Genomic DNA, 22,411 nt, shown 5'->3' with positions numbered 1-22,411 from the left:
ATCGCCAACTGGTGACAAAATATGTACGTAAAAGATATTTTTTATATATATATATATATATATATATATACAATAAATGGTATTGCATCCTCTGAAACTATTGTCCAAAATTCTCTTCACGACCGAGCCTTATACTCGCTCCGGTGTGCTCTAACTAGGGAAACTTTCATTTTTACAGCTCTCTGTATAGTTAAAACAAAGTTAAGTATAGATTTTATTGATATTGTCACCACATCTCTCTACTATATGGTCTAGACCAGGGCTGGCCAAACCAGTCCTCGAGATCTACCAACAGTTCACATTTTCCAGACCTCCTAGCTGGTGCACAGGTGTAGTAATTACAAATTAAGATGTGCTGCATTCATTCCTAACTGACAATTCTACAGATCTCCAGGAGGCCTGGAAAACATGAACTGTTGGTAGATCTCGAGGACCGGTTTGGCCAGCCCTGGTCTAGACATATGCTATGCAAATATTGTTTTGTTTACTATTTTCCCCTTCCTAAGCTTGTAGCTGTTTTTGAGTTTCATGTTATTGTCTAGACATCATCTATCAGTGACCCCTTTGATATGAGTTTCCTGGATGACATCCCATTCAAATTCAATGACGGATTCATTCCTCTTCCCCCTCCTGGAGACCGGACCCCCTGCCCCTCCATTGTTCCAGACTGCAGCGAATTACTAACATGTCCTGCGGTGAGTCAAGGAGACACATACCTCCAGGTATATTTTTACAAGTGGAAATTGTGCTTTAATACATCGCTGAATGAATCAATCCAGTCTTATAAGGGGTGAAAGAGGTAAATTGCCCTGGGACCACTGTTATACTTCTTTGCAATGGAGCTTCGGAAAAAAAAAGAGCTTATAGCTCAGCCCACTTGTGTCTTTGATGACCTTGTTGCTTTGTGAGCAAGGGCAGTGTTACCTTTCCTAATGCAACTTGCTCAGCCTAGATACTCCTGATAATCTTCTGTGTAAAATGTTAAGACAAAGCAAGCAACCTAAATATCTAAAGGGCCCCATACACTTATACGACATGATGGTCCGTCATGTCGTATAAGATTTCGTCCAACCTCCCGGCAGCCTCCCAGTTGGTAAGATAGTATTAGATATATCTTATGCAGTTTTTTTTGCATATGATGTATCTTCTACTATCCTATCTATTTACTGCGGGATCCGACATATCACGAGTGCAGCACTCGTGATATGTCGGATCTAGAGGGATCCGATCCGATGCTCATAGGATCGGGGGAAAATCAACCCGAAAATGCCCGATTTCACCCAATATATCGGGCCGAATGCCCGAATTGGACATAATCGGCCTAGTGTATGGGGCCCTTAAATCCTAAATAATAAGCTTGTGTCACAAAGCTCACATAAATCGCTGCAATGCATGTACCAACAAAATGTGAGATTCAATTAGAAATGGCGCTACCCAGGACTCGTGGTGAGGTCGCACAGCTTTTCTAATCGCCCTGGACAGTGAGGTCAATGGCTGGGGAGGCACCGACTAGTATCAGAGCCAGATTTACGCACACGTGATTTGGTGGTGAGATTTGACTATAAACATGATTAGAATAATACAAAGATATTTAGAAGTTATAAATGTCGTCTTTGCATTATTCTGATCATTGGCCCTCATTCCGAGTTGTTCGCTCGCAAGCTGCTTTTAGCAGCTTTGCATACGCTAAGCCGCCGCCTACTGGGAGTGATTCTTAGCATAGTAGATTTGCGAACAAAAGATTAGCAGATTTGCGAATAGACACTTCTTAGCAGTTTCTGAGTAGCTCCACACTTACTCTGCCACTGCGATCAGTTCAGTCAGTTTCGTTCCTGGTTTGACGTCACAAACACACCCAGCGTTCGCCCAGACACTCCCCCGTTTCTCCAGCCACTCCCGCGTTTTTCCCAGAAACGGCAGCGTTTTTCCGCACACTCCCATAAAACGGCCAGTTTCCGCCCAGAAACACCCACTTCTTGTCAATCACACTCCGATCACCAGAACGAAGAAAAAACCTTGTAATGCCGTGAGTAAAATACCTAACTTAATAGCAAATTTACTTGGCGCAGTCGCACTGCGGACATTGCGCATGTGCATTAGCGACTAATCGCTCCGTTGCGAAAAAAAAATAACGAGCGATCAACTCGGAATGACCACCATTGTTATAGTTAAAACTCTGGAGTACACTGGAGTATGACAGGCGAAGCTCTGATTGCCCTGATCACACGTCACTGTCCTAGACCCGCCAAAAATTGGCAACTATGAAATCACAACAGTAAAGAAGGCTGTTAGTGACCATAAGGAAAGCACTTTAGGCTTTTAAAAGGTGTAAAAGGACGTCAGCCAGGTATGACAAGGTGACGGAGCCGCAACCAAAGGGAAGTAATCGTAGCTTGGTAATTGCATATGCAACTGACTCTATGGGGTAAATTTACTAAGATGGGAGTTCTATTTAAGATGGGATGTTGCTCATAGCAACCAATCAAATTCTACTTCTCATTTAACTAGGACCTTCTAGAACAGGGCTGGCCAAACCAGTCCTCAAGATCTACCAACAGTTCACATTTTCCAGACTACCTAGCTGGTGCACAGGTGTAGTCATTACTAATTAAGATGTGCTGCATTCATTCCTAATTGACAATTCTACAGATCTCCAGGAGGCCTGGAAAACATGAACCGTTGGTAGATCTCGAGGACCGGTTTGGCCAGCCCTGTTCTAGAACATAGGTTCTCAAACTCGGTCCTCAGGACCCCACACAGTGCATGTTTTGCAGGTCTCCTCACAGAATCATAAGTGAAATAATTAGCTCCACCTGTGGACCTTTTGCAATGTGTCAGTGAGTAATTAATACACCTGTGCACCTGCTGGGTTACCTGCAAAACATGCACTGTGTGGGGTCCTGAGGACCGAGTTTGAGAACCTCTGTTCTAGAACATAATACCAGGTGCCAAATGTAATAGAGTGAGAGTTTCAGAAAGTGAGAGATTCGGTAAGATTTTTCAGGGGTTTTTTTTTTTTTTTTTTTAAAGTGGCAATCATTTACACTGCAAAATCAGGTTGATCTTGCTGTGTAAATGATTGCCGCTTTAAAAAAAAAACCCCGCAAAACCTTACCAAATCTCTCACTTTTTGAAACTCTCTCACTATTACATTTGGCCCCTGGAATCTAATTGGTTGATATGGGCAACATCCCATCTTAAATAGAACTCCCATCTTAGTAAATTAACCCCTATATCAGTAGCAAGGATGCAAATGGATTTTTGATTCAATTTTAAGTGTCCATTTCAGACTGACTCTAAATAGGCCCAGGAGTGTAAGTTGTAGTGCTGGCTTACAAAATTGGAGGTATTGCCTACAGCAACCCATCAGTTCTGGCTATTATTTATCTTGCACATTCTAGAAAATAATTTAATTGGTTGCTATAGGCAACACCTCCACTTTTTTAAATCTGCACTTCAGTAAATTTACCCCGGTGACTAATGGTTTGATGCCTATATCTCCAGGGTCAACATGGTCATAACAGTGATGGAATACTTGATAACCTTTTCTGACTTTTGAACAATTCTTTGCCAATGTATGGGAACAGCCTTCTTCATTCATGACTAAAGTAATGTTCTCTCTGTCTCTGCAGCATGATTTTTCTGTGGAGAGGAAGGTCCTGGACTGGGTGGAAGGATTGTATGGTCTAAATACCTTCACCTCAGATGTCAAGCCTACAGCACCTACATACTGGATGATTCATGACAGGAAGGCGGGTTCCCAGACCAGGCGCAGTAGTCCCCAGAGGCCTTCCATATCCTTACATAGATGTAGAAGCCTTAGCACATCAGATGCCAACCCCGTTCGGCCACAAAGTAGCTTGGGGACAACAGACAACATGGATAAAAATGACAGATTCTTTGAGGAAGATGGATACTCTGAGGATGATGAGTATTCTTCATCAGAAGGAAGTGAGATGGAGGCTCGTCAGAGAGAAGCCAGGGTACGTTTGTGCAAGAGTCCTCAACCACAGTGGACTCACAGACCACGTACATCTCCCCTTGTGCCCAGTCCACCATCCAGATGCCGCTGCTCTCATGTGAAGTCTCCTCCATCACATATGAAAAAGAGAAAGTCATTGACACCTTCACAAAGCTCTCGGAGCGAACTGGATGCAGCAAATAAAAGAATTGCCACACTTGTGCACCACCACAAGGGGAGTTCTGAAGCCAGGGGCACCCACCAAACCCAGCACCAAAGGAATAACTACTGCAGGCAAACTTTTAGCCCAACACCACCTCCATCTTCCAATTGTTGCTGCTCCAAGAGACCATACAGCGCTGGCTCCATTCCACCGATTCGCTGCCACAAGCCCACCAACCCGGTAACAGACATTTCTGGGGTGACAAACTACTGATTTATGCATATGAATAACTGATTCAGTGCACACAGGTTTATTAGGCTGTGCATAGTGAATCATGTGTGAGTGAGAGGTGCTGCATGTTGCATACATAATCTTTTATGTGTTTCCTGGAAACCCTATGTGCACTGAAGATCTGTTTTTATGTAACAACATGGTCAGATACTTCTTCATTGCTTTGAGATAGATATGCAAATCTGGAATCTGTTCAGTCCTTGCCTATGAAATTCTCATCCCGGTGCAGAGTTGAATGCACATGTTGCGGAACATGCGTACTTGCGACCAGGGGCACCAGGAGGGGGGGATGCGGGTAATTATTACATGGGCCCAGGTTTGATGGGGGTGACCAGCCTGGTCCAGGGTCAGCTGCTGAGGGGGACATTTTTCACTTTGCAGTGCAGCGCCGTGCACTGTTTTACTTTATTTTTTTCGGAGGAGACATGGCCACGCCCCCAGTAACCAGTCTCTTTCAGCTTTCCGCAGCCCTGCATGTAACGTATTTCCCCATGCGTCTGAATGGGAATTAATGTGCTGTAATGGGGCATTCTTACATAGGCAGTGTTCAGTGAAGGCATGTCAATGGAATTACGGCTGACGCAGATTTGTGTGTTATACATATATGCTCTCAGACGAGTCTTTTATACCAAGGATTATTTATTATTTATTAACAGTTTCTTATATAGCGCAGCATATTCCGTTGCGCTTTACAATTAGAACAACAGTAATAGAACAAAACTGGGTAATAACAGACAGACAGAGGTAGGAAGGCCCTGCTCGCAAGCTTACAATCTATAGATGGGGCTAGTGCAATTGTGTACTGATAATGATGATGCATATCCAAGCGTACATAATGGGGTGGGGTGGTCCAGCCGCAGTGATGCACATAACGCTGCATATAGGTGAATCCACGCATTTAGTTGCATGCAATGCAGGATCAACTGCACCTGTATCTCTCTTAACTCTACAGTGGCCTTCTCCCAGTCATCCTGATATAACATGCCCATCTCTGCTTACCTATGTGCAGGATGGAAATATAGCATAGACATTGCCCATATTAAGAACTTCTATTTCAACTGTAAATTAACCATTTTATCAATTTTATTCCAAACCCCTTTCTCTCTTCACTTCCATCTGCCCAAACCTATTTTCTTGATTACTGGAAAGTGGCAGTATTTTCCATGGGTGATCTTCTGTTTGCTGGCGGCCGGGCTCCCGACGCATACGAGCCCGCAAGGGGCTCATTTGTGCTCGCCCAGCTGTCAGTATGCCGGCGGTCGGGATTCCGGCACCGGTATGCTGGTCGCCGGGAGCCCGGCCGCCGGCATACCCTACTACACCCTCCATGGGTGGTCTTCTGTTTGCCGGCGGCCGGGCTCCCGACGACTAGCATACCGGCGCTGGAATCCCGGCCGCCAGCATACCGACATCTTTTCTCCCTCTTGGGGGGAGAATAGATAGCGTGGTGCGCGTAGCGTGGCGAGTGCAGCGAGCCCGCAAGGGGCCCATTCGCGCTCACGCAGCTGTCGGTATGCCGGCGGTCGGGATTCCAGCACTGGTATGCTGGTCGCCGGGAGCCCAGCCGCCGGCATACCCTACTGCACCCTCCATGGGTGGTCTTCTGTTTGCCGATGGCCGGGCTCCCGACGACCAGCTTACAGACGCTGGAATCCGGCCGCCGGCATACCGACATCTTTTCTCCCTCTTGGGGGGAGAATAGATAGCGTGGTGCGCGTAGTGCGGCGAGCGCACAAGGGGCTTATTTGCACTTGCCCAGCTGTCGGTATGCCGGCGGTCGGGATTCCGGAGCCGGTATGCTGGTCGCCGGGAGTCCGGCCGCCGGCATACCCTACTACACCCATTTTCCATAACAGCCAATAAAACCAATTTATCCACACTTTCTGCATTATCCACTTGCAGGGAATGACCCTAATATGCTGAAGGGCTCTGTTAAGAAATATTTGTAAACAAGTCTCTCCCAGAACCTTGGCACATACCATTTTGTATTATAAGTAACTTTCAGCTTCCATTCCTACAGTCTCTGAGCCCATACTCCTGTCTCCCACCTACGCGGCAGACCCATCCGGACTGCTCTGGAGACGTCTTGTTAGCTCTGAGCCAAGAGGAGCGTGATGTCATTGAAGCTGTGACATCAATGGGATACCCGCTACGCAGGGCGATGATTGCACTGCAGAAAATGGGAGGACAAAGCCTAGAACAGGTAATTCACCATTCCTGCCTGAGCTTGCCCTGGACTTTGCAAATTAATTTCCTCTGAGAAAAAAAGCATGTTAAGTGTTAACTCATATCCTAAATAAATCCTAAAATAGATGTCTGACCCCTTCTTTTTACTGCCTAGTCATCCAAATGATCTGCTTCTCTCTGGAACTGACAGTGCACTGGCTTCCATTAATATTTTTGACATTGTGCGACAACTGAATTTCAAAGGTTGTCTGGCAAGAGCTATAGTAATAAGTGAGGCAAGGAAGTACTATTGGCCTGTGGAAGATTCACTTGGTAGAGGTGGACAAGAGTTTCCTGCAGGCATCCACATTAATATACATCAATACTCAGAAGAAACCCATGTAAACATGGAGAGCACACACAAACTCCACACAGGTGGGGCCTTGTTTGGAATCTATGCTATGCCTAGTAATAATAATTATTCATTATTATTAGTAGTAGTAGTACAGGAAAAGTGTTTTTAAATAGGAGTGTTGTTTTTGTCATTGGTGGGGAGAACATTAGCAACAAGGAAGCATTAAATAAGGCAGTTTAGGGGGGTATTAAATTGGGTATTTGGTATTCGGCTAGACGAAAAATCCGGACCCTGCTATTCAATGCAAGACGTTTCCGGACAGCATTCTGATAATGCTGGTTCGACTTGATAACAAGACGAATCTGCATCAGCGATAAACTGTAGAAAACAGCCGCATTTTCGACAAAAACGTGGATCGGTGAGTAACTCGCCAATTCACGTGTTTTAAGACAGTGCCGTGTTTTTTTTTTTTTTTGACAGTCGAAAAAACCTCGCTTTCACTGAATAGGTCGAATGTATATTCGGCCTAAAAACTTTCGAAAAGTGCAGTTTTTCCGACTGTTGGAAAAACCGACACCAGCTGAATACCCCTATTAGACAGTCTAAGAACATTAAAAAAAAGATGTTTACTATATATATATATATATATATATATATACTGTATTTTCTGCTACTGTCTCTTTAAGGATCTTTTTATTTTGTTTAATCATCCCCAGTCTGTTCTGTCTGTATCCGATTTATACTCCTGGCGCCAGTAAGTTATCCTGGCCACCTTTCCAGGCCTAAGATGTGCTTTCAAATATTTCCTCGTTTCTAGTTTTGCATTAACCCTTTGGCTATCAGCTGTTTACTACAGTCCTGCTCTTTACTAGTCAACCCAACTGTTAGATGAGTGATGGTTTAATGCTACTATAATAAAATGTTTGGCTTATAAATGATACCGCTGGGAGCTCAGCTATCAGCACACCAAGAACATTAGAGGACACCAAGAACACTAGATTAGGGCTGCACGACCATCCCGGCAAGAGTTCTGTGCCAATGTCAGAGATGTATATTGGTAGCTTTGAGCTACGTAATGTTCCCTTCCCCAAATACTGAGGGACGTGCAATTATGGAAACCTTTTCCAATTAGATTTCATGATTATTATAGCATTCATAGGTGTTTACGTCATTAAATAAGTATACAAAAACTAATTTGTGCTTTTTGTGATGTCTTCGAAGAAGTAACTTTCTTTTTAGCTATTATTCAACTTCCAAAAAACTAATAGCTATTTCTCTTACGTCCTAGAGGATGCTGGGGACTCCAAAAGGACCATGGGGTATAGACGGGATCCGCAGGAGCTTGGGCACACAAAAAAGACTTAAGACTGGGTGTGAACTGGCTCCTCCCTCTATGCCCCTCCTCCAGACCTCAGTTAGACTTTGTGCCCAGGAGTGACTGGATGCACACTAAGGGAGCTCTCCTGAGTTTCTATAGGAAAATACTTTTTGTTAGGTTTTTTATTTTCAGGGAGCCCTGCTGGCTACAGGCTCCCTGCAGCGTGGGAGTGAGGGGAGAGAAGCAGACCTACTTCTGTGAGTTTCAAGGCTCTGCTTCTCGGCTACTGGACACCATTAGCTCCAGAGGGTTCGATCACTTGATGCGCCTAGCTGCTTGTTCCCGGAGCCACGCCATCACCCCCTCACAGAAGCCAGAAGTCAGAAGCCGGGTGAGTATGAGAAGAACAGAAGACTTCAGGACGGCAGAAGACTTCAGTTACGGAAGGTAAAGCACAGCGGTAACGCTGTGCTCCATGCTCCCACACACACATCACCAACGCTTGTCACTGGGTGCAGGGCGCTGGGGGGGGGCGCATGTTACTGAGGTTACTGAGCCGGCAAAAGATCGTAGGTGCCGAGGCACTTTATTACAGACCCCCGCCGGGCATTTTTTGTATGTTGAAAATTGGCGGGCCGAGGCCGCCGGGAAGGGGGCCGAGCTTTGGTCCGCGGCTCACTCGCGCGCCATTTTCTCCCTACACAGCACCGAGGGAGAGACGCTGCTGGGACCTCCACGTTTTCTGCAAGTATAAGGGGCATCTCCAGTGGGGAGCCGCTGTGGGGTACCAGTTGTGAACTATAAGGCAGCGCTGGGTACCTTGTGGGCCTGTCACCTTGCTGGGACGGTTCTGGGTGTTGTGGGTGTCGGTACTGCGTGTCGACATGTCGGAACCTGAATGTTATTCACCAGAGGAGGTTATAGGAGGTGGGGATGTGGGGCTAGAGCTAGCACTGTCGACGCAGCCGACTCCTGATTTACTAGCACTCCTTACTACAATAAATTCCAATGTAGCTTCTTTATCTAAGAGGTTAGATAAGTCTGAGTCACAGACCCAGGTGTGGAAGAAATCTATGGAGGAGGCTTTTTCTCAGGTACAGACCCCATCCGGGTCCCATAAGAGGCCTTTTACTCAGGTGGGGGATACGGATACCGACACGGACTCTGATTCCGAGGTCGATTTCACTGAGGCGGCGTTACATCCACGTTTGCTTAAGAGTATTCAGTAATATGATTGTGGCTATAAAGGATGTGTTGCACATTTCTGATGAACCTGCGGTGCAGGAAACAAGGATTTGCTTATTCAAGGGGAAGAAACCTGAGGTAAAGTTTCCCCCCTCTCATGAAATGAATACTCTTTGTGAAAAGGCTTGGGAATCGCCAGATAAGAAATGGCAGATTCCCAAGAGGATTTTTATGGCGTATCATTTTCCCTCTGATGACAGGGAAAAATGGGAGGCATTTCCAACCGTTGATAAAGCTCTATCCCGTTTGTCTAAGAAGATGGCGCTTCCGTCTCCTGACACGGCAGCTCTCAAGGATCCGGCGGATCGCAAGTTGGAGACGTGTCTGAAGTCCATTTTCGCTAATACGGGTGCATTGCTCAGACCTGCTGTGGCGTCGGTATGGGTGAGTAGTGCTATTGCTAAATGGGCGGAGAATTTAGCTAGTGACATGGATACTCTTGATAAAGATAATGTCCTTCTAACTCTTGGTTATATTAAGGACGCTGCAGATTACCTGAAGGACGCGGCAAGGGACGTCTGTCTCTTGGAATCAAGGACCAATGCCATGTCGATATCTGCCAGGAGGGCCTTGTGGATCCAACGTCTGTCTCTTGGGATCAAGGACCAATGCCATGTCGATATCTGCCAGGAGGGCCTTGTGGATCCATCAATGGAATGCTGATGCCGACTCCAAGAGGTCTATGGAAGCTCTACCCTTTAAAGGTACGGTCTTGTTTGGGGATGGCCTGGCGGACCTAGTCTCGACCGCGACTACGGGTAAGTCCTCTTTTCTTCCTCATGTTCCCACACAACAAAAGAGGGCACCACATCAGCAAATGCAGTCCTTTTGTCACAATAAATACAGGCGTGGAAAGGGTTCGTCTTCCTCGCCTCAAAGGGTATAGGACGGGGAAGAAAAATTCCTGCAACCTCAGGTGCACAGGACCAGAAGTCCTCCCCGGCTGTTACCAAGTCCACCGCATGACGCTGGGGCTTCCCTGGGGGTGTCCGGACCGGTGGGGGGCCGTCTTCAGGTATTCAGCCAGGTCTGGATTCAATCAGACCTGGATCCTTGGGTGTTAGAAATAGTGTCTCAAGGATACAAACTGGAGTTTCAGGAGATGCCCCCTCACCGGTTCTTCATTTCGGCATTACCAGTGGTTCTTCCGGACAGGGAGGTGGTCCGGGCGGCCATTCAAAAATTGTGTCTGTCTACAGAGGGTCATTGTTCCCGTCCCTCCGTCCCAGTGGGGGGAGGGGTTCTAGTCGAGCCTCTTTGTGGTACCGAAACCGGACGGTTCGGTCAGACCAATTCTAAATCTAAAATCCCTCAATCCATACTTGAAAGTCTTCAGGTTCAAGATGGAATCCCTTCGAGCGGTGATTGCCAGCCTGGAGGGGGGGGATTTTATGGCGTCAGTCGACATAAAGGATGCCTACTTACATGTGCCGATATATCCTCCGCATCAGGTTTTCCTCAGGTTTGCGATACAGGATTCTCATTACCAATTTCAGACGTTGCCGTTTGGGCTTTCCACGGCTCCGAGGATTTTCACCAAGGTCATGGCGGAAATGATGGTTCTTCTTCGCAAACAAGGGGTTTCAATTATCCCGTACTTGGACGATCTCCTGATAAAGGCGAGGTCCAAGGAACGATTGCTGACAAGTGTAGAGTTGTCTCTATCGATTCTGCGACAACACGGATGGGTCCTCAATTTGCCGAAATCCCAGTTGATTCCGACCACTCGGCTTCCTTTTCTGGGCATGATTCTGGATACGGAGTTACAGAAGGTATTCCTTCCAGAAGAAAAGGCTCTGGAATTGCAGACGATGGTCAGAGAACTTCTGAAGCCGACGAGTGTGTCGATCCATCATTGTACTCGGGTTCTGGGGAAGATGGTAGCGGCGTACAAAGCCATTCCATACGGCAGATTTCACGCCCGCGTGTTTCAGTGGGACTTGCTGAGCAAATGGTCCGGGTCTCACCTACACATTCACCGGAAGATAAGTCTATCTCCCAGAGCCAGAATTTCTCTGCTGTGGTGGCTACAAGCTCATCACCTCCTGGGGGGACGCCGATTCGGTATCCAGGATTGGGTACTTCTGACAACAGATGCAAGTCTCCGGGGCGGGGGCGCAGTCACCCAAGGAAGAAATTTCCAGGGAAATGGTCGCTCCAGGAAGCCTGTCTCCACATAAATGTTCTAGAGTTAATAGCCATTTACAACGGCCTGCTCCATGCAAGAAGTCTTCTTCAGGGTCGACCGGTCCTGGTACAGTCAGACAACATCACAGCGGTGGCCCATATAAATCGGCAAGGCGGAACGAGGAGCAGAGCAGCAATGGCGGAGGCCACAAAGATACTTCGCTGGGCGGAACAACACGTCAGCGCACTGTCAGCAGTTTTCCTACCGGGGGTGGACAACTGGGAAGCGGATTTCCTCAGCAGACACGACCTCCATCCGGGAGAGTGGGCTCTGCACCAAGAGGTATTTGCAGAAGTGACAAGACGCTGGGGAATTCCGTTGATAGACATGATGGCGTCTCGGCTCAACAAGAAGCTCCCGAGGTATTGTTCCAGGTCAAGGGACCCACAAGCCACGGCGGTGGACGCCCTGGTGTCTCCGTGGGTCTTCCAGTCGGTGTACGTGTTCCCTCCTCTTCCTCTCTTCCTCTCATTCCAAAGGTGCTGGGGATCATTCGTCGAGCAAGGGTTCAGGCGATTCTCGTCGTTCCAGACTGGCCAAGAAGGGCCTGATACCCGGATCTTCAGGACTTACTGGTGGAAGATCCTTGGCCGCTTCCTCTAAGAGAGGATTTGTTGTTACAGGGTCCATGCGTGTTTCCGGACTTACCGCGGCTGCGTTTGACGGCATGGAGGTTGAGCGCCAGATCTTAGCTCGTAAGGGTATTCCCAGGGAGGTCATTCCAACTCTCATTAAGGCTAGGAATGAGGTTACGGTGACACACTATCACCGTATCTGGAGGAAATATGTTTCCTGGTGTGAGGTTAAAAAGGCTCCTGCGGAGGATTTTCACTTGGGTCGTTTTCTCCACTTTTTACAGGCGGGTGTAGATGCAGGCCTGAAATTGGGTTCCATCAAAGTGCAAATTTCGGCTTTGTCTATTTTCTTTCAAAAAGAGTTAGCTGCCCTCCCAGAGGTTCAGACTTTTGTAAAGGGTGTAATGCATATCAATCCACTGTTTGTACCGCCTGTAGCGCCATGGGACCTTGATGTCGTCTTACGGTTCCTCATGTCTTCCTGGTTTGAACCTTTGCGGACGGTTGAATTAAAATTTCTCACTTGGAAGGTAGTTATGCTTTTGGCGCTGGCATCTGCCAGGCGAGTATCGGAATTGGCAGCTTTATCTCATAAGAGTCCGTACTTGATTTTTCATGCGGATAGGGTGGAATTGAGGACTCGTCAACAATTTCTACCGAAGGTGGTTTCGTCATTTCACATTAACCAACCTATTGTGGTTCCGGTAGCTACGGAAGAAGTGGCGATTCCAAAATCTCTGGATGTTGTAAGAGCGTTAAAAGTTTACGTTTCTAGGACAGCTGTTACTAGGAAAACTGAAGCGTTGTTTGTTTTGTATGCGGCCAACAAGGTTGGTCATCCCGCGTCAAAACAGACTATTGCACGCTGGATTTGTAGTACGATCCAGCAAGCTCATTCTTCGGTGGGGTTGCCGGTGCCGAAGTCGGTTAAAGCCCATTCTACCAGAAAGGTGGGCTCATCTTGGGCGGCTGCCCGAGGTGTTTCGGCACTACAGCTTTGCCGAGCGGCTACTTGGTCGGGTTTGAACACTTTTGCTAAATTCTATAAGTTCGATACCCTGGCCGATGAGGACCTGGTGTTTGCTCAGTCGGTGCTGCAGAGTCGTCCGCACTCTCCCGCCCGTTCTGGAGCTTTGGTATAATCCCCATGGTCCTTTTGGAGTCCCCAGCATCCTCTAGGACGTAAGAGAAAATAGGATTTTGGTACTCACCGTTAAATCCTTTTCTCCTAGTCCGTAGAGGATGCTGGGCGCCCTTCCCAGTGCGGACTATTACTTGCATTATATATTTTCTTACTGGTTAAGTTAGTTTATACACGACTTGTGTAGTGGTTTGTTGCAGCTGGTTGCTGGAGTTTTATGCATACTGTTATCTGGTTTGGCATTATTCCGGTTGTACGGTATGTTTATGGTGTGGGCTGGTAATTTGGTAGCCCTTAGTTAAGACAAAAATCTTTCCTTGTAATGTCCGTCTCTCCTGGGCACAGTTCCTTTAACTGAGGTCTGGAGGAGGGGCATAGAGGGAGGAGCCAGTTCACACCCAGTCTTAAGTCTTTTTAGTGTGCCCAAGCTCCTGCGGATCCCGTCTATACCCCATGGTCCTTTTGGAGTCCCCGACATCCTCTACGGACTAGGAGAAAAGGATTTAACGGTGAGTACCAAAATCCTATTTTTTCATAAAGCCACTTGTATTTTTAAAGTGTAATATTTCAGATAACCTATAGTACTGTATATATCATCTCCATGTCCATAGATGGAGTGATTATATTGTAGCCACATGCTCAGGTTTCAACCAGTTCAGTTTTCCATCGTCGTCGATATCTCTGCAAACAGCCGTAATATACAGAAGTGGGACAATCGCTTAACACCTACTCATCACAGCTTTCCAATAGGTCCTAGGTTACCTTGGAGCCACAGATCGGCTTTGTAAAGTTGGATATGAGGAGGTGCTGGTGGAAGAGGCAATGGAAATGTTCCAGAACTCTGAGATAAAGGTAAATAGAAGACAGATAAATATACAAATGTAATATTCTGTAGCAAAAAGTACAATGTGTAATCAATGTGAGGGGCTTATTTTTATTCAGTGTAACAGACCTGTCAGTAGAATGCCCAGATTCACACACACAGACATAATATTAAATCCCCCTTTTATATATTCATAAGTACAAATAGGGGCATATACAATTAGCACCGCAGTTTATCCTGCAGCTAATTGGTTGTGCTGTACAGGGAAAAGGTATTCAATTAAACTGCCTTTTCCTTGCACCATAAACCAGGGGTTAATAGGCACTAACCCATTGATTCATATAAACTGCAGAAAGAATGGATTTCTCCATGTGTTATAATGCAGTTCCTGAGGCTGCAAGAAAAAATCCTGTCCCTGATAATTACGTGCAGCTAATTGAATATGCCCAATACTGTATATTTATGGATGTAACAGTAACTAAGAGTTACTCGGTGACCAATATGCACCTGGGCTCCACTAAACTGTACTCTAGTCATAGGCGTTTCTATAATGGGTGCAGAATATGTGGTAGACAGCATCATGGTTGTGGATCAAGAAGTTATTATTATAGCTGAGATACATAAACATACTAGGCTCCATTTAACAATGAGACGTAGCCCTTTCGGCACTCGCTACAGAGGTTTTATCCTCCTTTCAGTATTTATCAAACTGTAGTAAGCTTAGCTTATAGCTCTTTGTCACTGGACCTCTTATGTCATATATAGATGGCGAGTGCGATATGGTCCCTATTGCCAGCAATGGAGACTTGGCAAGTGAAGTGAAGCCTTCCAGACATTGCTGAGTTCCAGCCGGGTGAAAGTTTCATGTGCAGACTCATCGCGCATGTGCATGACACAGCAGGTTGATGCTGGTAGCCATAGGCTGGCAGCAACAGAGTGGAGGATGCTGCTGAGGACTCGCCAAAGGGTTAAATAATGTTAAATACCAACGACATATTTGTTAGTGTGACTGCAATACTAAAAAAAATAAATGGGGCCCTAATTTCCCTAATAAGCGGCAACCAAATAACCTTCTGGTATCTTTTGGAGTGTAGGAGGACAATGGAGCATTAATAGACACAGAAGTCTAATAAAGCTGCACTCCATTATTCCCAGGGTGAGGAAGAAACAAGACCTGAAGTAGGATTGTTTAGAGAGAGAGAGAGAGAGAGAGAGAGAGAGAGAGAGAGGGGTGCTATAGGGTGAAAGTCAGCGATGGCAATCTCCAGGCAGTATGAGACCAAGAGAGTTAATGTTGCAGATTTGTCACAGGATTCCTCCCCCTACCTTTTTTTAATATTTAATATCATTTATTTTCCACTGAAAGGGAAAACTGGATTTCAATAGTTGTGACTGGGTTGGAGAAACATTAAAAAGCAAATCTTCTGATCTTGAGATTAGACGCTGAATTAAACTGAGCTGTGATTTTACAAATGATGGGAACAGATGCCTGGGATTGTGTACGTGGTGATAATAATTAGGAAGTATTCCAAACTTCTAAACCGCACCACGACATGATTTCTATGCTTATTAACTTGCATCACACTAATTTATGAATGTAATTTTCTATAATTATATATGACAAGACTCTCAGATATCTGGGAGTACTTCCTGTTGGGGTTTGATGATGCAGACAAGGCAGGTCATGGTGCCATTGATTGTGTCACTATAACCAGCCGATCCCGACATGTAACCTGCCCTCCTCATCTGCCATTAGGCAGATTTACAAAATGTCAGCAAGTATGGTTCTAATTCATGTCACTTACTCATGCTGTTGTATTTAGTGGATCCAGGTCCAATCATGTATAATAACTAGAATCTGAGAATATGTGGGTATGTCATTACAGATTTCCCCAATGACATTTAGCATTTGCCCACAGTCATGTGAGAGTTAAGACTGTATTCCTAGATGATGTGGATGTTTTCCCCAATGTCCAGGCTAGGAAGTCCCTGTTGGCTTAATGATGTGTGAGTGAAAATAGAGGTTGTAAATGCTGTATATACTGTAAAAAGGGCCTGACCCCCTCCTCCCCCCAGCCTCCCAGGCGATTTGAGATTGTGGTCCTCTTCAGTACATGTGGTGTCCTGCGCTGTGCTGGCTCAGCCCTGTATAACACACATCTCCATGCTGGCCTGTCTGGGAAAATTATTTGTTTCCTGTTTGTATGAAGCCAAATCAGAGATCAGGCAGAGACTGTGAGAAAGGCTCCAACCAATTCCTGAGAGCACAGACTGTCCCATCACAAGGTCCGAGTAGCAGGCGGGCCTCAGCGAGTACCTCAGTATTAGAGGAGAGGATGTGACACTATGTGCATCTCCCCACAGTTTATATCTCCTTTCATCTCAGGGCTTGAGTTATGCTCACTGGCTGTACGTTTATTTGGGATCCGGTCTCTAGGTCGACACTATCTAGGTCGACCACTATTGGTCGACAGGGTATCTAGGTCGACATGTTCTAGGTCAACAGGAGTTTTTCACAATTTTGTTTCTTTTTTTTAACCTTTTCATACTTAACGATCCACGTGGACTACGATTGGAACTGTAATCTGAGTGAAGCGAGCCATGCGAGGGGACACTGTGCACTAATTGGGGTCCCCGGTCACTCTACGAAGAAAACGACACCAAAAAAACATTAAAAACTCATGTCGACCTTTTGACCTGTCGACCTAAAGACTCTGTCGACCTAATTACTGTCGACCAATAGTGGGCGACCTAGACACTGTCAACCTAGTTACTATCTACCTTCCATACCACACCCGTTTATTTCATTTTACACAGGAAGAAAAAAAACACATTGGCCGCTACGTGAAAAAAACAACAACAATCACACTGTACCCCACAAAAAATATAATAAATAAAACACATTGGCCCCCCAGAAGAACACCGTACAATATAAAGTCTGTGCCAGGCTCATCTTCTTGTAGAACACAGGAGAGACCTTATGCCAATGCCAACTGTTTTCACTGTAGAGTGCCCTAGGGGGTAGAGTTGAAAAATCCCTCGTGTACACCATACACTGCCCAGCTGCCTTCATGTGCTCCTAGGGAGCTAGTGGGGACAGTATAGCACCTTGCTCTCTGTGACCTGTCTTCTATAAATCCTGTTACACAGTCAGCACCCATTGGACATATACCAATTTGTGTCCCCCAAAGGAAGCCCCTATGCAGTCTCCGAGCAGAAGCCCCAAGCAACGAGCCCTTGAACTGGGACTGACACTGACACCATTACATTATTATAATACACAAGTGATAAAGGTCTATTTACTAAGCCTTAGATGGAGATAAAGTAGACGGATCAAGTACCAACCAATCCGCTCCTAACTGTCATTTTTCAAACCCAGCATGTGACATGGTAGTTAGGAGCTGATTGGCTGGTACTTTATCTCAATTCAAGGATTAGTAAATAGACCCCAAAGAAACCGTTATGAACCCCTATAAATAATATCTCAATCAGGGAATTTGAGTGTCATCATTTCAGCCTGTGCTGTGACAAGGGACATTCCTGAAAGCTAGTGCCCATATCAACCAAACAAACAAACAAACTGAAAATTGGCAGAATCTAATTGGTTGGTCAGCATAACACATTTTAACTAGATTTGCTAATTAAATCCTGGTATTTTCTGTCTTTTTAAGATTAATTATAAAAAAACAACAAAAGCTAAATAAACTATAATAGACTCTGCTTATTAAATTGGCTATTACATGTTCTTATTTTTGTGTCATTGGTGATAGTTTTCCTCGTGTAATGCACAAACGTTTACAAGATATTGTGGCCAATTCAATTGTTTTGAGCATCTAAAAATCCCGTCTACACAGGACTGTTTAGATGCCCAAACAATTGTCACTATTCAATTGTTTGGGCGCACATGCATATCGCACCCAAACAGACAGGGTTTAGCAACCTGAAATGGCTAAACCCGTCTAAACTCCCGTTTTGACGCCCAAAGTGCTGAGTTTGCACACATTTTAAAAATGGGTCCTCCACGGCTGCTGGGCGCCTGAACGGCAGAACAGTTGAATTGCTGCCGTCGGGCGCCATCTAGTAGCCGCCGCAAAAAAACACACAATTGAATCAGCCTCATTTAGAGGCTAATTTAGACCTGATCGATGCTGTGCATTTTCGCACAGCGGGCAATCAGGTCTGAACTGCGCAGGCGCATGCCAGAGATGCGATCGGCATCTCAGCCCAGCGATCGCCTCTGCCGCTTTAAGGGGAGCGGTCCGGGCAACGCAGGCATTCCCGGAGCGGGCCGCTGCGGCTGCGTGACATCACACGCAGCCACTGCGACCCAGAGAGCAACGGGTAGCTCCCTGCCAGCGTCCAGGAGCTGCACTGGTAGGGAGCTACTCTTCAGGTACAAAAGCATCTCCGCCGTGCAATGCTTTTGTACCTGTGCGGGGGGGGGGGGGGGGGGGGGGGGAGTGCAGAGCCAGACATGCGGGGTGGACTAGCCCTCTGCTGGGCGTCCCCCCGCATATCAGGGTGGTGGATCGTAGCCGTGCAGGCTACGATCAGGTCTGAATTAACCTCTTAGTGCAGTAGTTTATCAAAAGTAGTATCCCAAAAATAAGTATTTAAAGTCTGTATCATGCTATTAGAGGGGATTTTAAGATGATCATGTCCCAAATGAAAGTTGTATGCTTTGCCCTGCCATGGTGATGTGTAGCCTAATCAATTTCATTTGTTATTAGCCTTAATGACTGACACTCTGACATTATACACTATGAAGCTTAATATCTTAGAAAATGTACTGTGACTAAGGGTGACATGTACTAAGCAGTGATAAAAGTAGAGAAGTTGCCCATTGCAACCAATCAGCTGCTCTGTATACTTTGATAGTATGTAAATTATAAATGTTATGTCAATGCTGATTGGTTGCCATGGGCAACTTCTCCACTGGCTCACTTCTCCACTTTTATCACTGCTTAGTAAATCTCCCCCTAATTGTGTCTTTGTGAACAAAGTTGTTGAGATAATTGTGGTATTGTAGAATTTGAATGAATACGATTAAAATGCATTACAGCAGTGGTTCCCAAACTGTGAGCCTGGCAACCTGGGGTGCTGATTTGCAGTTGCAGGTGTCCCACAGGTTGGTAGTCCATTACCAAATCAGTTTATTGTATGGTCAGTGTGATAGGCAAAACCTGTGTTGGTGGCTGCCTATCATAAAATATGTGTGCAAATCACTGCAAACACAAGCACAACTCTGTCCACCACCACATAACTGACCCTAAGGGTAATAGGTAAGCACAATTTGCTTCCTTTGATACTTTTTTCTAAGCTTCTCAATGAGAAACTGCTGGCCTAGAGGTGCCGTGAAAAAAAATGCTGACACTCTAGGGCCCCGTGATTCAAGATAATTTGGGAACCTCTGCATTACCGGATTAGTCATAATTTACGTATCCTTCGGCCAGTGGTGTTGTTATAAGTGGGATAATTATATAAAAGACCATGAATCCAGAAAATCATTACAGCTAAAACCCAAAGACTTTAGCCAACATGGAACTTGCTTCATAGTCATCTATGGAATGAAGACAATGATCAGCAGAGGGAACTTAAAGGGGTCCAGAACCACTCATCCTCACCTCATAGAACACATGCACCACTTATAGTTTATTCAAACTCTTAAGGCCTTAAGCCATGACAAATATAATTAACGCTTGTATTTCCAAATCCGATAACAAAGGGAAAGCTATAGCAAACCTTCTAAAGAGGACAGCTGGAAGTGTTGCCCATAGCAACCAAGCAGATTCTAGCTATTACTGTAAGAATGTACTGGATAAATGATAGCTGGAATCTGATAGGTTGCTAGGGGCAACACCTCCACTTGTTCTCTTTAGAAGGTTACATACATTCATAAAAGCCTTAGATGGGTATTTTGTACCCTTGTATGGAAAGAGTTAATACTCGGTCCTCTTTCCTCATCTTGATTTAATAAGTTACACAATAAGGCGGATAATCTCTCTGAAGTGAAATCCTTCCAGACCAAACTCTTAGCAGGGTGCCTTAAAATAGTGTGCAGGGATAGGGGATGGTGGGGGTTAGTTGGACCATGCTCAAATATGAGCGACAGCTTCAATCTGAAAGTTTTTAATGTCTTAAAATGGAAATAAGGAAGAATATTGAGCAGCGGGGTTCCTGGAGCGCACAGTTTGCTGTATGTACAGTACCTGTACTTTCTGCTTGACAGATGTAATACGGTTAATACCAGGACCTCCTTCAATGCTGTGAGGATTCCATCATTAGCTGGCCTCTAGTTTGTTACCCAACTTCCCATGCAGTCCCACTGTTTTGCCACATGAAGTCCGTAACCTGGAACATGTATGTCCAAAGGACTTATGCTATTGATGGGTTTAAATAAGAACATTATTAAAGTGATATGACAGGGTTAGTGCACTTGATCTCAAAGGAATCAGTTGGCTGCTCGTATGTAGTAAGCATAGGTAATGTATAGCAATAATGTCCACGCGTTTCTCTCCCCAATATGTGGGACCAGGTGAACATATGCCGTGCCCTCTGGAGATCACTTCCCATAACACCAAAGCGCTAGTCTCATTTCCCCATCCACAGGGCACACTATATTCTTCCCTATCCACTCACACAAATCACCTCTACCTAGATCTGTAGTGAGTAGAACCAATAGTGCCCACAGGCAGAACAGCATCAGGTTCTATTACCAAGCACCTGCGGTGGAGACCCTTAGAACAGGAGCAGGCTCTTACATATATACACACACTCAACACCAATATGTATAGTGTAAATATTTTGTGTTAATGAAATTACAATTTGCTGAACAGTGTCTTTGTGAGTACTTGACCATAATGACAGCACATGAAATTTGCTATAATGAAAGGCACTATTGTAATGCTCAGGATATTGTGTTGAAACAGCTGATGGCCATCCTTGCTATGTGACAGCGTGTATTTGGGATAAGGTCCCATAAACATTCCCATTACATTTTACAGTTCAGCGTAGGGCCCCAATACGTTCCAATGTACTAGGCTCTAAAAAGGGACAAATTGCTTTGCAATTGAACACGCCAGCGGGTGTAAGCAGTGTTGTGGGATATGGGCTATGCCATGCAGGCAGTGATACAAAATGAGTTAAAGTGATGGCTGTGTGAATGGACTGTAGTTACTTCACAAGTGTCCATACTCTGTGTCTCATACAGGCCGCAGAATACCTCCGCCTATTACTTCAGTTCAATGACATGGGCTTCCAACAGGATGACATCAAGGAAGTGCTCCTGATTTACGACAATCACCGGGATCGCTCTCTGGAGGAGCTCATGATGAGAGCTCAGTGAGAACATCCCACTGGCAGCACAGCACCAAGCTGACAACAGCGCACTGACTGCTCAATCCAGCTGCATCTGTTCTGAATCACTAGCTCTGCATAGGGGTTATGCTTTTTTCTCTGACGTCCTAGTGGATGCTGGGAACTCCGTAAGGACCATGGGGAATAGCGGCTCCGCAGGAGACTGGGCACATCTAAAGAAAGCTTTAGGACTATCTGGTGTGCACTGGCTCCTCCCCCTATGACCCTCCTCCAAGCCTCAGTTAGATTTTTGTGCCCGACCGAGCAGGGTGCAATCTAGGAGCTCTCCTGAGCTTCTTAGAAAAAGTTAGTTTTAGGTTTTTTATTTTCAGTGAGACCTGCTGGCAACAGGCTCACTGCATCGAGGGACTAAGGGGAGAAGAAGCGAACCTGCCTGCTTGCAGCCAGCTTGGGCTTCTTAGGCTACTGGACACCATTAGCTCCAGAGGGACCGAACACAGGCCCAGCCTCGGAGTCCGGTCCCAGAGCCGCGCCGCCGGCCCCCTTACAGAGCCAGAAGCAAGAAGAGGTCCGGAAAATCGGCGGCAGAAGACATCAGTCTTCACCAAGGTAGCGCACAGCACTGCAGCTGTGCGCCATTGCTCCTCATGCACACCACACACTCCGGTCACTGAGGGTGCAGGGCGCTGGGGGGGCACCCTGAGCAGCAATATAAACACCTTGGCTGGCAAAAATACATCACATATAACCCCCAGGGCTATATGGATGTATATTAACCCCTGCCAGATTCCATAAAAATGCGGGAGAAAAGTCCGCGAAAAAGGGGCGGAGCCTATCTCCTCAGCACACTGGCGCCATTTTTCCCTCA

At 45.9% G+C, this 22,411-nt stretch overlaps 1 protein-coding gene across 2 annotated transcripts in view; it reads left to right on the top strand.

The window, feature by feature from the left end:
• The window catches only part of UBAP1L (ubiquitin associated protein 1 like), a 40,782-nt gene extending 19,100 nt beyond the window's left edge, over window positions 1-21,682 (top strand). The window contains exons 2-6 of one of the 2 annotated variants that reach the window (XM_063930394.1): window positions 543-695; window positions 3,633-4,364; window positions 6,436-6,618; window positions 14,154-14,255; window positions 21,437-21,682. In XM_063930394.1, coding sequence (XP_063786464.1) covers window positions 570-695; window positions 3,633-4,364; window positions 6,436-6,618; window positions 14,154-14,255; window positions 21,437-21,571 — 1,278 coding nt within the window. In that variant the 5' untranslated portion in view covers window positions 543-569 and the 3' untranslated portion in view covers window positions 21,572-21,682. Of the gene's footprint in view, window positions 1-542; window positions 723-3,632; window positions 4,365-6,435; window positions 6,619-14,153; window positions 14,256-21,436 lie in introns of both variants that reach the window. The other variant, XM_063930393.1, reaches the window with a different exon arrangement.
• The last annotated feature ends 729 nt before the right edge of the window (window positions 21,683-22,411 follow it).

The sequence above is a fragment of the Pseudophryne corroboree genome, chromosome 6, assembly GCF_028390025.1.
Source record: "Pseudophryne corroboree isolate aPseCor3 chromosome 6, aPseCor3.hap2, whole genome shotgun sequence".
NCBI lineage: Eukaryota > Metazoa > Chordata > Amphibia > Anura > Myobatrachidae > Pseudophryne > Pseudophryne corroboree.
Note: the sequence above shows the minus strand (reverse complement) of the source record. Positions and strands in the feature narration are given on the sequence as shown.